The sequence below is a fragment of the Lynx rufus genome, unplaced genomic scaffold, assembly GCF_022079265.1.
Source record: "Lynx rufus isolate CCGP_SWC_20201006 ecotype Redwood Valley unplaced genomic scaffold, mLynRuf1.p SCAF_1, whole genome shotgun sequence".
NCBI classification, from domain to species: domain Eukaryota; kingdom Metazoa; phylum Chordata; class Mammalia; order Carnivora; family Felidae; genus Lynx; species Lynx rufus.
In genome coordinates, this window is record NW_025814823.1 from 108,569,881 (window position 1) to 108,588,131 (window position 18,251).

General features: G+C 38.4%; 2 protein-coding genes across 6 annotated transcripts in view; both read right to left on the reverse strand.

Annotated features, from left to right (window-relative positions):
* Nucleotides 1-7,668, reverse strand: part of RAPGEF6 (Rap guanine nucleotide exchange factor 6) — a 191,222-nt gene extending 183,554 nt beyond the window's left edge. For 3 of the 5 annotated variants that reach the window (XM_047084264.1, XM_047084255.1, XM_047084249.1), the window contains exon 1: nucleotides 7,406-7,663. In XM_047084264.1, coding sequence (XP_046940220.1) covers nucleotides 7,406-7,474 — 69 coding nt within the window. In that variant the 5' untranslated portion in view covers nucleotides 7,475-7,663. Of the gene's footprint in view, nucleotides 1-7,405 lie in introns of all 5 variants that reach the window. The other 2 variants (XM_047084272.1, XM_047084282.1) reach the window with 2 other exon arrangements.
* A 5,804-nt stretch (nucleotides 7,669-13,472) lies between these two features.
* The window catches only part of FNIP1 (folliculin interacting protein 1), a 148,909-nt gene continuing 144,130 nt past the window's right edge, over nucleotides 13,473-18,251 (reverse strand). The window contains exon 17 of the mRNA XM_047084294.1: nucleotides 13,473-16,281. Within this exon, the coding sequence (XP_046940250.1) occupies nucleotides 16,203-16,281 (79 nt within the window). The 3' untranslated portion in view covers nucleotides 13,473-16,202. The remainder of the gene's footprint in view (nucleotides 16,282-18,251) is intronic.

Below are 18,251 nucleotides of genomic sequence, written 5' to 3' on the forward strand. Positions count from 1 at the left end.
GTCTGTTTAACGCCCTCCTGTAGCAGCACTCTTCTGTTCTCCTCCTACCTCTTTAACAACTTCTTTTCCCTCTTTTGCAGTTTTCTTTTCCTTGTCCCATCCCTTTAACAGGAGAGCACCCAAAGGGGCTGTCCTACTCTCATTCTGCTTTTCATCCTGGTCATTCCTACCAATCTTATGACTTCACCTATAATCAACATGCTGTAGACTCTCATATCAACTCAGATCCACAGCCTGGTTTGATCTTAAGCTCAAAATTCTTAATGAGCATCCCTATTCTACATCCCTTGCACAGAGTCTCAAACCCCTTCCAAAATTGAATCTCCTCCTACCCTAATTCTTCCCCTTAATGATGCACTCTTTTTTAAAATTTTTTAAAAATGTTTACTTATTTCTGAGACAGAAAGAGCGTGAGCAGGGGAGGGGCAGAGAGAGAGGGAGACACAGAATCCGAAGCAGGCTCCAGGCTGTGAGCTGTGACCACAGAGCTCAACGTGGGACTTGAATTCACAAGTGTGAGATCATGACCTGGGCCAAAGTCGGACACACACCTGACTGAGCCACCCAAGTGCCCCAATAATGCACTCTTAAACATGCAGTTACCCAAATCAAGAATCTAGAAATGATCTAAACTTCTGCTTTGCTCTTGCACCCAGCCAAAACCTGTTCCCAACAAGAAGACAGGAAGGTTTTGCCAGACTTAACCTGGTGCTATTAGAAAGGCTTGAGAGGAACCTAAGGGCAGGGTGTATTTTGGCCTTCAAATGCAACTTCTGGGGCTGAGAAACACCTGTCTCAAAAGTAGGTCTGAACAGTGTGAGGCAGACAATTCAAAAGGGTAGCCAAAAGATGAGTTAAGATACAAAGGAGAGACAGGTGTAGATCAAAGAAATCACCAAGAGAGGAGGTACAAAGTTCAGTCCAGAGATAAAACACAAAAATACAAGGTAGCTTCATAGTCCTCTTGGTTGCTGGAAAACAGGCAGAACAAATTTATGGTAAAAGATGTGACAACAGTGCTTTCCTCTTGGAAAGGGCATTGATTGGAAGGGGCAAAGGGTCAGTATCTGAAGTGGTGGTAATATTCTATACTTTGATTTCAGTGATACCTAAATATATATGTAAAAATTAAGCTGGCAATATACTTACAGTATATGGACTTTCCCGTATGTGTATTATAGTCAATTTCAAACTTCGAAAAAAAAAAAAAAAGCCAGTTAACGCTTTGGGCCAATTCTACCTCCTCACTATCTCATTATCCCATATGCTACTACCTTATCTCACACTTGAACTACTTCATTTGTTTCCTATAACCAGGACCCGAGCTCCTGGTTTCCCTGTTATCCTGGTAAAATCATTGAAGGTCTTATCTTTCATTCAGAAAAGTAGGCTGTTTTGGACAAAATGTTGCATGTTCACCCTACCTATAAGCCTTCCTGCCTTTGTTATAGCACCGTACTTCCTCCCCAATACATCTTCTACAATGCCCAGAGTAATCTTTGTAAAGCTTATCTTCAGGCTCTAAACCCTCCAATGTTTCTTCTTTATTCATAAAATCAAGTTCAAATCCCTAAAATGATCCAACCCAGCTAGTATATCCAGCTTCAACATTTAACATCCAGCACCATGTACCACACCCCACAACCAATATGTGATGTTTTGCAACCTTTATTCATTATCACATCCTTTCCAAAGCACATTTTTAGGCATTTTTCCTAAACGCTGCCCCCACTCCAAATCAAATATTAAGGAATGAAATTCTGTCAGGGAGAACTTAGTTTTAGAAGGCTACAAGCCACAGTAAGATTTTTTTCACTATGCCCCTAAGAAATAATTTTTGTCCCTTTGGGGATGATATCACCCCAATGAGGAATGCATGCTAACAGAGAGGGTTCTTATTCTACCCATATACTTTGCCTTTGCTGTTGTTCCTCTCTGCCTGGAAAGACCTCCCTTCTGGATATCATACAGACAGCTATTCACAGTGTTTAAGATTCAATTAACTGCTCCTCAAAGCTTTTCCTCTCCCACTTGCAATCCAAAGTATCCTATCCATACCTTTGTCACTAATAACCTTAACATTTTACTGATGTTTTCCTGTCTCTTAAGTCATTGAAAAACAGGGACTATATCCAATTTCTTTCTACAACCTTGGCTTTTAGTATTGTGTCTGACATATTTATTAAAGAAAAGGATAAATTAGTTATTACCTAGTTGATATAACCACACAACTCAGCTTATCTCAGACAGTCCCTCTTTAACCTGTTATTGACATAAACATTAATAATGCCTCAAAATAATGTGGATAACTTATATTGCTAATTTACCTAAGCATGGTAATTCTAAGCAAGACTGAAACATGATTAGATGTAAGTATTAAAAAGAATATCGTACAGTCACCTGGGTGGCTCAGTCAGTTGAGCATCCTACTATTGATTTCAACCTAGGTCATGGTCTCGTGGGTCGTGGGATGGAGCTTCAATGGTGACAGAGCAGACAGAGCCTGCTTGGGATTCTCTTTCCCTCTCCCTCTGCCCCTCCCCTGCTCATGGATATGCTCTCTCTCTAAAAATAAACACTTAAAAAAAAAAAAAAGAACACTATAGCAGTGATATAATAAAAAAATGACTCAAAATACTCAGAGGTAAAATTAAATGAGGGCCTGAACTAGGGTAACAGAGCAGGGGAAAAGAAGGTAGATATTCAGGACATAAAATTAACAAGGTTTAAAGGCCAGTTGGATACAGAGAAGATTAGCAGGGGGAATCAAGAGTGAAAATATGAATTTCTAGACTGAGCAAATGGAGCAGTCACCAACAGAATATTAAAAAGGAATGATGAGTTTTCAATTTAGGACTAGTGACTGAAGAACCTGGAGGACAATTTAGTAGTTAGATATATGGATCCGAAGCACATAAAAGGTGGTTAAGATGGACCAGGTATCAGCACATAAATATTAACTAAAGCCAAGCTGCTGAAAGCCTTCCCAGGAGGTACAAAATCAGCAGTTCTAATTGAAACTATTATCTATTTAACATGAAGACCACACAAAATTCTAAATTTTGTTTTAACACATTTATCCATTATTTAGTACATGCAAAGCATAATATTAAACACTAACAAAAAGAAACCCTAAGAGAGTTAAGGAACTAACTCTGAGGTAAAATGAAAGGTTACAGACAAAGAATGATGCTGGATACAGACTGAGCTGAGGAAAAGCCAAATTCAAGGCTTTAATTTTGACTGTAGTATCTTTAACTTTGGTGTAAAGACTCAAAATGAGTACCTTAATAGCTTTCATTGATTTAGAGCACTAAGCTTTGCAGAGTACTTAAGTCTAAAATTTACCATTAAAAAAAAAAAAAAATCTCTGTGATGTGGAAATCAGAGAACTAGCTAAGGAAAGACAATGTGCTGTGAAGCTGGAACTACAAAGTAGGAGAAATAGCCAGAAAAGTAAAAACTGTTAGAACACATTCTAAGTGGTATACTTTTAAAACACATTTCCACATTCAATGTCTGGGTCACTAAGATTAAGATGATAGTTTCATGTAAGGACAAGAGATGATGGTTCAAAATAAAGGGAATACTAGTTCTGTCCCAGAAACACACAATAGACTTCTTTACTCATTAACTACACAATGCAAACAACTGACTACAAGATTATAAGGCAGTCATTCGTATCTATTTGTGTATTTTTTCATAACGCTTTGCACCCACTAGGGATTCACAAAAATAACCTGTATGAATTTTATACCCTTCTATTATACACTTCATTGGTTTTGCTTTTCTTCTCCTGCACTGTTTGCTGCCACTCATCCTCTTTTGCTGGTTTCTGCTCTTCTCCCCTGATCTCGTAGTACTCAAGTGTGCCACGGGACTGTCTTCGGTCCTCTTCTATTCTCTGTGTACACTCACAGCCTTGGTAATTTCATCTAGTCTCATGACTTTAATTAATATCTGAAGCTAATGACTATAAAATTTCTATCTGCAGCCCAGCCCTCTCTAGAGAAAAACAAATTTGTATATGCAACTCCTTACTCAACATTTCTAATAGACATTTCAAACTTGAAATGTTCAAAACTAAATTCCTGATCTTCCCTCCCTAAACCTACTCCTGCAGCTTCTCCCCACCCCACCTTGATGGTAACTCCAACACTCCACTTTTCAGGCTGAAGACCTTGAAATTTTGTTCGATTCTACTTTTCCTCAAAGCACAAAGCTAATTCATTAGCAAATCCTACCGGCTAAACCTTCAGAGTTATTTCCATAATTGATTACTTATCACCTGTATTACTATCACTTAGTCTGAGTTACAATCAGCTCTTCCTGACTTTAACATGATAGTTTCTCATTGATGTGCCTGCTTCTTTGTACCCTTGCTCTCATATAGTCTATTCTCAACACAGCAAGCAACGCGCGGACGGGTGCTCTTTAAAAAATTAGGTAGGATAATATCACTGCTTTGGAATCCTCCAGAAGCCCCCTCTATCACACAAAATAGAAGTTAAGATATTTCCAATGATTTACAAAGTCCTTAATGATATACTCCCTCCTACACCACAATTTTTTTTCATGTTTATTTATTATTGAGAGACAGAGCGTGAGCAGGGTAGGGACAGATAGAGAGGAAGACACAGAATCTGAAGCAGGCTCCAGGCTCTGAGCTGTCAGCACAGAGCCCAACGCAGGGCTTGAACTCACAAGGTGTGAAATCATGATGTGAGCCAAAGTTGGATGCCCAACCGACTGAGCCACCCAGGTGCCCCTACACCAACTGCCTCCATGACTTCATCTCTTAGAATTCTCACCCTTGTTAACTCTCCTCCAGTTACTAAGAGCTCCTTGCTGTTCCTTGAATGCACCAGACATACTCTCCTCTTGGGAGCGCAATCAGTATCCCTTCTACTTAGAAAGCTCTTTCCTCATATATCTCCAGAGCTAATTCCATCACATGTATCAAGCCTTAAGTGAAAATTCGTCTTCTCAAAAATTGTAACACTGACATTTAAACTGCAACTCAGCCCTTGCCCCTTGCTTCCAACCCCTTCAATCTTTTTTAAATTAGCAATTACCACAGAATAAAATTCTAAGAATCCATTAAAAGAATAAAGATTTCCTGAGAAGAGAAACGAATCTGTGAGAATTTCAAGTTACCACAAATAAATCATCACTTGGATTCAGGTTTACCACTTCTGTACTCAATTTTGTACTGCAAACAAATTCTATACTCACTCAAAAGCAATGCCAATGAATCAAGCAAGTTTTGCTGCTAGATATCTGGACTCTAGACTGTATCGCCAGCAGTTGGTCAGCATTCCCTTAAAGCAATGCTGCTGCTGTTCCAGTAAAACAAGATAAAGTACTTAATGGGGCACACATTGCTCAACATAATTTTGTGAATAGTTCAGAAAATTTCCTAAGACTCAAAAATGGGCCATTTCAAACTAGTAAATTCTGCTATTAAAGAGAAGTAGAGACACCTGGGTGGCTCAGTTGGTTCAGCGTCTGACTTCGGCTCAGGTCATGATCTCATGGTTCGTGAGTCTGAACCTCGAATAGGGCTCTCTGCTGTCAGTACATCGCCTGCTTAGGATCCTCTGTCCTCCCCCCACCCCTCCCCCACTTTCTCTCTCCCTCTCAAAGTAAATAAAAACTTAAGAAAAAAAGGGAAGTGTGATATTCCCAGTAAGTGTGAATTTATCATAAATTGTATTTAGAAGCAGAGCAGGGGAGGGTGGGGAGGCCTGGGTGGCTCAGCAGGTTGGGTGTCCGACTTCGGCTCAGATCATGATCTCACGGTTGGTGGGTTTGAGCCCTGCACTGGGCTCTGTGCTGACAGCTCAGAGCCTGGAGCCTGCTTCGGATTCTGTGTCTCTCTCTCTCTGCCCCTCCCCCACTCACGCTCTGTCTCCGTCTCTCAAAAATACATAAATGTGAAACATTAAAAAAAAAAAAAAAGCAGAGGGGTGCAGAGGGGTGCCTAGGTGGTTCAGTCAGTTAAGTGTCAGACTCCTGATTTCAGCTCAAGTCATGATCTTGTAGTGAGTTGGAGCCTCATGCTGTCAGCACAGAGACTGCTTGGAATTCTCTCTCTCCCTCTTTCCCTCCGCCCCTTCCCCACTTGTGCTTTCCTGCTCTCAAAATAAATTAATTAAATTAAAAAATAAATAAATACAAATAGCAAAAATAAAGGAAGAAAGAATTTTTAAAAAATTTTAAAAGAAAAAAAAGTAAAACCTACATTATGCATTGGAAGCCTTATGTAATAATTTCTAATTATATAAAAACTATAGCAAATTCACCTGTGAAGGTGAACAGTTTCAATTAGCTCACAACGACTTCAAGAATCATCACAGGGAAACTAAAACACATGGGATTACAAATGTAGGTCTCAAAAGGAGAACTCTGGAAAGTGGCAGAATATGCCTTGTTTCCATTCAAAGATCAGGACCCCCCCCCCCCAAAACAAAGTTTGACTTACCACAACTACAGTTACGGCTTGACTAATGCCATGTCCCAAAAGGTCAGCCCAAAGTTACTGAAACCCACTATGCAAAGCCCTATAAATCTGATAAAACCTACAAAGTGACTTAGTAAGAATCAAAGCAATTAATTTCATTTATTGCAACTATATACAAGACAATCCACCGATCTGGTCACGCTGTTGCCAGTTTTTGCTTTTCGCTTTAGGAAACATACCATTTATTACAGAAACTTCTCCAAAGCAAGGAAAACCTCCCCCCCCCCCAATTTAAGCACTCTATAAGGCTGTGCAAAATTAAAAGGTTTCAGATTACCAGTCTGAAAATCAGCCTTCAGGTCTGATGATGAAAATCATTTAAGCGTATGCCACTGATGCTAACCCAATATACCAAATTCTGGATCCAAGCACAAAATACTGTAAAATTTCCCGCTGACAGTTTGAGAAAGTACCACAAGAAGAGATCTTTAAATATGCATCACCCACTCCCAGAATTCATCATCTGACTGGATGCAGTTTTAAAGTGCTTTTGAAAACTTTCTTTTCTAGGCAATAAGTTACTTCTTAGCAACATGACTATTCACTTATAACGTCTACTTCGTTTTTCAAAGTCTATCTACCTAAGGGTACTCTCCCTCCAAGACGCACATTTTGCCCTGACAAAATACAACTTTGTAATGGTGTCTTCTTATCGAAAACACCAGGAAGTCACCGGCAAAGACGGGTGTACGAGGAAGGCGGCATCGCGAGCAAGAAAGGCGGTCATCACCTCGGCGAGAAGGGCCTGGGTGAGGGCGGGGGGACGCAGAGAACAGATACACTGGCAGCAGGTGCGAGGATCTGGCAAGGGGACAGTCGCCGCAGGTTTCGGACCGACAAGGGGATGCTGTCCATTGGACAACTAGAGTCCGCCAACCTTACCTCGGGGGTCCGCTCGGGAGGCTTCTTCTTCAGCGCCTGCCTAGCGCCGGGGTCCACGGGCGAGTTCATGGCCGCTGCCCCGGCCCCCGTGCTCCCCGCCTGGCCTTAGCAGCCCACGAGACAGCACATTCACCTTAGGTAGGGGGGCTACACCTTCCAACCGCGAGGTAGAGAACTCCGGACGGCCCCGGGGTCAGCGCTCAAGCAAACAAGCCTTCGCAACGCCCGCCCAGGGCCTCAGCCCACGCGCGACTGGCCAGAGGGAAGCCCACACGGGGGCGGAAGGGGGGATATTGCGCATGCGCAAGACGGGCGAGCACGCAAACGGGCGCCCAAGGGCGGGTCTCCGGGGTGACGTAAAAACTGGGGTGGTGCATTAGGACTCTTCCGGCTCTTCGTGAGATTTGAAGAAGCGTCGCGAGATCTCACCTAAACCGGCCACAGGATCCGCCTCGGATTTGCGGTTTCGGCCGTTTCAACTTCCGGCTCAGGGGCCGGAAATGCGTTATGACGGACTAAAGAGAAGTTTCCTGTTGGGGCAGAACGGTGGGGTAAGCGTTCTAGGTAGGGGGTTCAGTTTGTGCCCAAATCCGGAAGCTCAGGGCGTGGCCAGGCCTGGGCCAAACTTCAGTTCTACAACTCCGACGCCCCTCCCTCGGACAAAGTGCAGACTTCGGTGCTACCGTTCAGCGAGTAAGGAAGTTCATTCCCTCTCTTCTTTACATTTGTTGAAATAAAACGAATCTCCTGTGGAAGGAACCCTCCAGGAAGTACTTGCTTGCCCGGTCTTTTACGGACGTACTGAGATCGGGACAGAGAAATCAAAAGCCTCGCGGCCTTGAGCCTCAGAGATTGGCAGGCGCTGATGGCGCGGCCCGCTCAAAGTTAATGTAGGTTCCAGAAGTCGAGTCTGTACTATATTCACATAACGAGTGCCCAGGGCAGCCCTCCCTCAACTCAGCCTTTTCCTCAGGCGGGTAGGGTTTAGGGTCGTCAGGACTTGGAAGTCCCCAATTTCGCACTACATTTTACATGCTAGCCTGTTCCCCAACAGTGCGAATACAACACATTTCCATTTACAAACTACTGGTCTCTTGGTAAGAAAAACAGACCAAACTTCATAACAGCCAGGCACCCGCAGGTGATGTTTTCACTGTGAGACGACTGATACAATTCCAGAATCCATCGTTCCAGGACAGTATTTTTCATGGCTGTCTTTAGCGCACAGATGGGCCGCACTGGTCTCAAAATGCGTCACTTTGTAGCCATCATAGGCATAATCCTTTTTACTGAATTTGAAGCCTTTTGAGGTCTATACCACATCTACGTACATCTTCGTATTTCTCACAGCAATTAGCACAGTTCACTAAGTAACTCGAAGTGATTTAGGATTATGTTATTCACTCTTTTAATGACGTAGTAAGAATTAAAATTATATTTTAGAACAACAGAAAGTAAAGAATTCAGGCTGCAACATTTACCTTATCTGGGACCTGGTAATGATGGCTGTTAATAATAGTTTTGTTTTCCGTTGGTCGTTGGGCTTGCCCAAACTTGAAGTTTACAACATAATATTAGCACATTTCTTTTTTGGGTATAGGTCAAAAACCTTACCAGGGAAGTTGTGGCTCAGCCATTCTGGAGATAAATTGTGGAGAGATCACAAGGAATTGCAATGACCCTTTTTCGACATTTTTTGTGCGTATAAACAACCTCTGAAAGTCTGCCTAGGATCATAAAGGTTTAGCCCTTCCATTCTTCAAGGATCAGTTTTTAGGGCCACTTAAGTATTTTGAAAGAAGGTAGAGGAATTAAAGCATGATGACCATGAGCTTGGACTTTAGGGACAAACACTGAATGTGTGTCTTTAATAGGCCATTTCTATTTGAATCACTTGGTGAAGTTACTTAGTATCTCTGAACTTCAGTTCCCTTATCTGTAAAATGAGAATAGTAAAGGACCCCATTGCTTTGGGATTCTCAAGATTATATGAGATAATTCATGTGAAGTACTTAGGATGTTGCCTGCATACTGCAAGCACTTTGTTATTCCTATTACTTCACCTCTGAAAAGTGATTTCTCTAAAGCAGAAATTCGAATTTGAAGAACTGGAAAGTTTTTTTTTAATGCCTAATTTTTTTTTCTTTAATAACTTTCAAACAGGGGCACCTGGGTGGCTCAGTTGGTTAAGCGTCCAACTTCGGCTCAGGTCATGGTCTCGCAGTTCTTGAGTTAGAGCCCCATGTGGGGCTCTATGCTGATAGCTCAGGGCCTGGAGCCTGCTGTGGATTCTCTGTCTCCCTTCTCTCTCTACCCCTTCCCCACTCGCACTCTATATCCGTCTCTTAAAAGTAAACATTAAACATTAAAAAAAAATAATAATTTTCAGAAACACTGAGGTATTCATGAAGATGTGGAACAAGAAGAACTCTCACACTGCAGATTAAGTGTTAACTGGAAAACTGCTTTGGCAAAAAAATTATGTAGTAAAGCTGAAACATACCCTTTGACAATCCTTGATGTATGTCCTGAAGAATACCCATGTACACCAGAAAAGATGAACAAAAATGTTCATTGTTCATATTAGCCAAAAACTAAAAAATAACACGTCCATCAATAAGAGAATGGGTTTTTATGGTATATGCATTCAGTAGCATATCGACTGCATAATACATAGATGAATCACCAGCAGAGTGTTGAGAGGAAAAACAGCAAACCACAAAATATCAAGTATAATATGCTTGTTCAAACACAAGCAAAATTAAATTATATCACATAGAGATGCAAAGACAGATAAAATTATAAAGAAAAAGGGAGATGATGTTCACAAAAGTCAGGTTGGTAGTTAGAAAAATAAGAAAGAATTATATCAGGACAGGGCACGTGGAGGAAGGGGCTTCTAGGTTACTAAAAATGATTTCCTTCTTGACCTAAGTGATGGTTACATTAATGTATATTCATTTTTCTGTATATAATATTTCATGAAAAAATGAATATACAAAAATAACTTACTTTTAGGCTTTACTATAAGACAACAACAGTGTAAACAATACATTAATGTTCATGGTAGCTATACAAATCGAAATTAAAGCACATTTTTTTTAAGTTTATTTGAGAGACAGAGTGTGTGTGCCTGTGCACAAATGGGGGTGGGGGGCAGAGAGAGATGGACAGGGAGGGAATCCCAAGCAGGCTCCTTGCTGTCAGCACAGAGCCCAAAAACCATAAGATCATGACCTGAGCTGAGTCAGATGTATAACGGACTGAACCACCCAGGCACCCCACACACATTTTCAAAATCTATCTTGTCCTTACCATCTTTTATGTTCTGGTATGCTGAAAAAAGTGAATTGACACTGAAAGCTCTAATAGCTACTTTCAGAGAAAAGGCCACCTTTGGGATGGGATTCACCAGTACTACCTGGTAGATACCAGGTAGGAAAGGAACCATAATGATTCTGAATACAAACGGTTTACTAACTCCTAGGAAAAACAAAACATGGTTAAATCTTAAAAAGAAAAAATGGCTTAACTCCTTACCCTACCTTATTTTTCTCCATTGTACTTACCACAACCTGACACCATATTTTTGTCTATCTCTTCCACTGGTGGGAAATATGTAAACTCCATGAGAACACAGAAGAAGGTTTGTGTTATTTATTGGCATATCACTGGCATCCAGACTTGTGCCCAGCACTATAATAAGTACTCAATCAGTGTTTGTTGAATGAATAAATGAAACTACCTAAGGACTAAGTAATTAAGAGGGGATTTTGCTATAAAAAAAAGATAGGCACTTGATTGCTCTCCAATGGCAAAGAAAGTTCTGGCTAAGCAAATGCTTTAGGCAAAACCAAATCCTAATTAGGCAGACATACTCATAATGTCTGTCTTTCCAAAATAATAGCAAACCAACAAAAACATGCAAGCAAAGAGCCCTGTTTTTAACAGCACCTAGAATAAAGTAAAGAATTGAGATTTGGTATATGCTGGGAGTCTGAGTCACTATGAAAAAGAAGAGCATTTTCTGGCCCAAATCTTTAAGTAAGGTCAATTATGGTTATTAAATCAGGACCTGAGGGTGAAGTCTAGGAATTAATATTTCTCAAAAGCTACATAGGTATTTCTAATATGTGGCCAGGTTTGAAAACTACTTGAAACTAACTCAGGTTCTGGACTAGTCTGACCCAACTAATTCCAGACCTTTCATGCAGTGAATGATACTGACCTGTAAGTGCTGGACTAAATGTGCGACACAAAAGTGGCATCACAAGTTTCTTGAGAAAATAATATCACCCTTATACTTAACACATTTCAACAGTGTTATTCCCCTGAAGACTATTTAGGTAACACTGCCTTTACCAAGAATCTGAATTTGAGCACTGAGGTGTATACATCTATTTTTGGACTGCCCTTGTTAAAACAGTCACTTGGAAAAAAGGAAGCTCGAGCCTCTTCAACTTAATACTCTCCTTAGAGTAAATACAGGTTTATCTTATCTGCTGGAGGTCTGATCAGTGTTAACCCAGAGACTGCAATCTGATGAAAGGATCAAACTAGGCTCATACTTTCACCAGAAAGAGAGTCCCTTTAAAAAGAACTAGAAGGGACCAAGTCTCAGGAGGTAGCATATGCTTTAAGACCACCAAAGTTCTCCTGACAAATAATGAATGAATACTTCACATATTCTTTAAAAACATCTTTAGGGCTGCTTATAGTTTTTTTTTGTTTGTTTGTTTGTTTTTTAAGGGAAGTCTCAAATGTTAAACCTAGAACAAACATGACCAAGTCCATGGTCTGCACTCCAAAGCAAGGATAAGCAGCTCTATACTCTCCAACCTCTGCCTTTCTATCTAAGTCCTTCCTACTCAGAACTACAATTCCCCAGCTCCCATTGTACCTTCAACTCACTTTGGTCTTGTTTGCCATCCAACTCCTACATTCTACATTGGCAAAAACAAAGAAATACCAAATAATTTTTTACAATACATTTGTCACCACATAGTAGTTGGAAACCATTCTCGTCTGAGAAACAAAACAAACCCTCAAAGACTACACGATCTCAGATGAAATTCTGTATTTTCAGATTCTTACTACCAAAATCATTCCTCTACACTTGTCAGAAATGTTACAAGATATCATTTATATACAGGAACAGCACATATAGACACAGGTACCAATTATAAACTTTTAAAATATCTGACGGATGGTACCCAAATACTTGATACTTCCTCTCTGCTTTAAAATAGTGCACTTATTTTCCTTGGTCAAATTTAAGAGTCATATATATAAAATGATATGAAAACATATCTAATCCTATCTCCTGGCATAACTCTGCCCAAATCGACCAGCCTGAGTAAGATAAGGTAGCATCTCAACAGCTTACTCAGGGCTTAATCACTACCACAAAGCAGGCACTCTGGATTGATGGAAGAGATTACTTACCCTATAATGCAGATGAAGAGGATAGACTTGCTCAGAGCCAACACGCAAAATCAGTGAACGAATCAGAATTAAAATCCAAACCAACTGGCGAATTTTTTGTTTAATTATAAGGCTAATGGTACTTTGTATTGAATACATGTTCTTAACAGGTTTACATGGATTCTAGGTTTTAAATGATGTTTAGTTTGTTTTCAAAAAGAAGATTTTCTATCTGTCCTCATAAGGAACAGGCCAAATGTAACATTATACCAGTATATTTTTTGTGGCTAGGTTTTTATTCACAAGAACATATGTTAAATTCTCCCCCCAAGAGCTGGGTGCCATACAGGGGAGACTGGACAGAATACCTTATAACAGCAGCAGCCAAGAATTATTGACCATGTGGGGTGTGCCATGCACTGAGATAAATTTTTGACGTTCACTATTTCACTTGATCCACACAACCATATTAGGAAGCAGATTCTACTATATACCAATGAAGAAATTTAGGATTAAAGGAGGACATAATGAACATGGTCATATATGTAGAAGTGCCACACTTGTGAAAAGAATCCAAGTGAGGTGACACCCGAGTCTATGATGTTACATACACCTTATTAACACATGAAAGAGACTAACATCATCCATCAAATCGACGTGTATTTATTGCACAAATTTCCCCTAGAACTGGGAGGTTATTATAATACAGGTGTACATTTGAGAAATGTATACAGAACAAGGAACAAGTATGTACATTTTACATATCCCACCATCTAAATAACTTAAGAGAAAGCAGAACAATCTCATAAGACATCCACCAGAAGTAGGCATGGTGTAAAATCTTTTTTTTTAAGTGATCATCCCCAGTGTATGCCAATTGCAACAAAATGAAATCTGTGCTAGTATGTTTATTGCACTTAACATTTTCAAACTCAAAATTAAGACACATTAGTAAAAGCTAAAAATATTTCAAAACAAACCAATTAGTTTATATACAAGGAAAAATTAGTTTTAAATCTATAATGTAAAAGATCCCTTTTTCATTTCCTGTTGCAACATTAACAGGGTTTTTTTATTCCCTGTTGCATCAAACAGGTTTTTAAAATATGTAACACATAACTGTTTGTACCATAAGAAGTTGAAAAAATTATTTTGAACAGGCCAGAACTCTTTTCACATCCATCATAATGATCACACTTTAAAGAAGTAGCAGCTCATTCCTTGGGCTTTGTGTAAGGAAAAACATGACTATGATGAAGGCAGTAGAAATTACAGAGGGTTAGGAATTATAAAACTCAGGAATCCTATAAGGATTAATGATTCTATTAAGAAACTAAGGTTCTTCCTTCTGAGCAAAGCTTAGTTTTAAAAGGAACGGTAGTAGCATGGGCCATCCATTTACTGAAGACTAGATTTCCTAAATGATAGAGATTTCAAACAGGACTGTGAATCATTTGATGATTAATTAAAAAAAGAAAACAAGCAAAATCAGACATTATCTACCTGCTACATACATATCATTTGAACTACAATAAAAAAAAATAATGTACAGTGGCCCCCATATGAATCTGTCTATACTCTGAATTCTGCCAAAGAGACTGACTATAGAATCCCAAACAATAAAAGAGGGAAGAATTTCAGTAATTAATGGAATAAGAAACTCAAGCCAAAGAAAACAGATCTATAAATGCTCCTTGGCAGCAAGTCATCCATGGGAGACTCAGGTATTAACTGGGACCAGGTGACAGGACACAGGGGCAACAATGATTACAGGCACAACAATTTCAGGTTTACACTCCATTAAAATAACCATTTCTTTTCTATTAGAGAGTTCATGAATACATAAAGAACAAAGCAAAATGTGACCCAACACTATAAATTCAAGGCCAAAGACTAAACAAACCACAGAAATCGTCCTTATTTACTGAAAATTCAAACAGCAAGAATGAATGTATTATACAGTAATTATATTGAGTAAGAGAATAGCAAGTAGTTTTTTTTAAGCTAATCAATTAATTATGATGAAAATAGTCCATGAAAGCAGGAACCAATTTCACTTTCAGCATTAAAAGTATCTTAAATCAGGTAAGTAAAGAATAAACTATAATGTAGTATTCAAGTAAACTGAGGTAGTAGAGCATAATGAAAACTTTATCTACCCATCTTTATATTTACATTACTTACAAGAGTTTGGTTCCATATTAGCCTTTCTTATAAGCAACACTCTACAATATATACAAAAAATATTAACAACTGAAAAGTGAAAATTCTGAAAACAAATTAGATTTTGGAAGGGAGGGGCTGTTAGAGAAAAGAGAGTAATTTTAAGAATTACTAAGCTCTATTAGTGTAAACTGATTATTATGAAGCAGTGAAACAAACATTCAGTTCCTATGGGTTCAAGAAGGGCTGATATTGAAAGCAAAGGCCTTGGCTACCTGAGCACTTTTAAAGAAAACAGTATTATTTTTCCCAATGCTTTGGTGCAATTTTTAATCCTAATTTTTATTTATTAAATTAGATGCAAAAATGTAAATACTAACATTTATAAGAATTAGCTTATTCTTACAAACAAAACAAATGGTATAAAGTAGTATTTTTATTTGGGGAACCTACATTACTCAGCCTTAAAAAAAGATTGGCTCTAGTTATGTTTTAGGGTGTGTGAAACAGATAATTCACCAGAAAGCAACATTTCAACACTATTTACAACTGATACTAGTTGAAAATATTTTTTTTAAAAAGACATGTTTACCAATCAATCTTGTATTTCTACCTCTGCTTCTTTAAAAAATAGATACATATGTACACTTGGATGGATAACATACACACATTTACACTCATTATTCTGGATTATTATAATTAACAGGCTATTTAAAATAGTTTGAGAAATACTCTAAAATTAGCTATTTTGAATTGAAAAACAAAAGAATAATCAAGTTTTTATAGGTCTCCATACCTTAGAAATAAGGAATTCAAATTAATTAAATGACTGTTTCTGAGTCATTTAATTGTGAGATATCCAATGCTATTTATGGGTGTGGCAACACAGGAGTGATCATATGAAATTCCTTGATGATATTCATTTTGTAGAAATTTCTATACTTTGGCTTTTTCAAATGCTTTCCCTAAATATTATTTATGCTGCTTTAGGCTCACTTGGTTAAAAATATACCACCACCCAAAAGTCCAGCCAAAAGGAAAAAGCAATCCAATGATCACACAATATGTACTGCAATGCAGGATACCCAGGCATTTGACTCATTCAGATGGAAGTCTAACAGGGAGAAAAAAAGCCATAAATGCATGTTGCATCTGCTTCTTTAGTTTCTATTTAACTTTCTACCAAAGTTAATTTCTAATGACCTTTGTGTTAAAGGAGTATCTGAGCAACATATGGAGAGTGAGTGCTTGCTACAGCAGCCAGAAGAGGAAGATCACTGGATTCAATCCTGAAATAAAGAAAACAAAAATTTCAGGTTAGGCATTCTGTACCCAGGACATGTGTCCTACAGGCAGTAAGTGCTACGGGTAAAGTCACACTATATCTCAGATGTCAAGAACGTAGGGCACTCTGGCCAAAAGGAAAAGGATAAGAAGAGAGTTGAAGATAACACAAGCTGGAAATTTTTCAGTAAGTAAAAACCAGAGCCAAAGATTTTTTTAAAAAGAAAGTCTCTGAAACCCAACAGCAACAAGATCATGCATGTAGGAAAGCATATCACTGACCTGCTAATGGACCATGTATCAGGGCAAGGGACAGTATGTAAGAAATACAATAAATAATAGAAAAATTGTGTGCACCCATACTGTTTTGGATACAAATGTTTTCTTATTTTAAAAAAAAAGGTTTTTTTTTTTAAATGTTTATTTATTATTGAGAGACAGACAGAGACAGAGCATGAGCATGGGAGGGGTAGAAAGAGGGGGAGACACAGAATCAGAAGCAGGCTCTGGGCTCCGAGCTGTCAGCACAGGGCCCGATGTGGGGCTCGAACCCACAAACCATGAGATCATGACCTGAGCCGAAGTCAGATGCTTAACCGACCGAGTCACCCAGGCGCCCCTGGATACAAATGTTTTTATAAAAAGAAGTACTGGGAAGAAGTAATGGATGCTTCTTAAAAATTCATCCTACCACAAATAATTTATAGGGGAAAAAAAGGCCAATAAAGACAGAAAAAGTTATGCAGATTCATTCACAGAGAATAAATCTGAGTAAAATCCTATTACATTTTTTCAGCTAGTAGCTTAACAAAGATGAAAAAATTTGCTAATAGGCAGCAGTAGGAAGAGGTAGCTTCCTGCTGTCTGTGAGAATCTATTCTGATATTTTTTGGATAACCTTTAGTACTACCTATCACAATAACTAACAATATCTATCAAAAACTTAATACACATGTCCTTTAACCAAAAATTCTACTTCTAAGAATTTATCCTACAAACTTCAAAGATGTATATTCATTTCAGCACTAATTTGTAACAGCAAAAAACCTGAAAATAATTTAAACTCTATCAAATAATGAAATGCTATACAACCATTAAAAATAAATTAGTATGTGCTTGTATGAACATTCAACATCTATTCCAAGGCAAATTGGAGGATGATATGTAGAATACAAACTAATTTATATTTTTTATCCTCTACATTTAAAAATTCTGTAAGAAGAGACAATCCATCAACTATGTGGGTGAGGGTTAGAAGTTGAGGAAAAGACACTGATGAATTAATTTTAATTTTATGCCAAAATGCACTGTAAAATCTGGTTATATGCATAATAAATTAAAAGCTAGTTTAAATTAAAAAAAAAAAGACATGACACACACAGAATCATCTATGTCCAGTCTAGATGATGAGGATTAACACTGATCAAAGAATTTAATTTGGTTTCTGATGCACAGTTGCTACTTAATGTTGACTTTCCCTCCCTTCTAAAAAGCTTAATTTTAAAAATTTCTACCTTGTTTTAATTTATTCAACAGGATTTCGAGAAATTGACATTCTCACACACACACACACAAATACACACACAAAAAGTAGCCATAGAACATAGGCAAAGTGACTACAGAATATAAGGAAAAGGGCTATACAATGCCTCCCACCAACTTCCTGTTCCTCCTTCAGTTGGCATTTTAGAAAAGTGTCTTTTCCCCAGGAGTAACTGCAAAGTAAACAGATATAATATAAAGATAATAGGGAATGAATAGTAATATGTAGATAATGTTCTACCACCCACAGAATGGTGTTACTTCAATCAGCTCATGTGGATGGCAGGTCATATGCTGGGAATGATGAGTTTTAACACATAAATGAATAAAAATGAATACTTACTTATTTTCACTAAGATGAAAATTCAGATTTTAGTTCATTTTTATCTGACCATATTCTCAACTTACTGTAATAGTACAAGTGGAGGCCAGG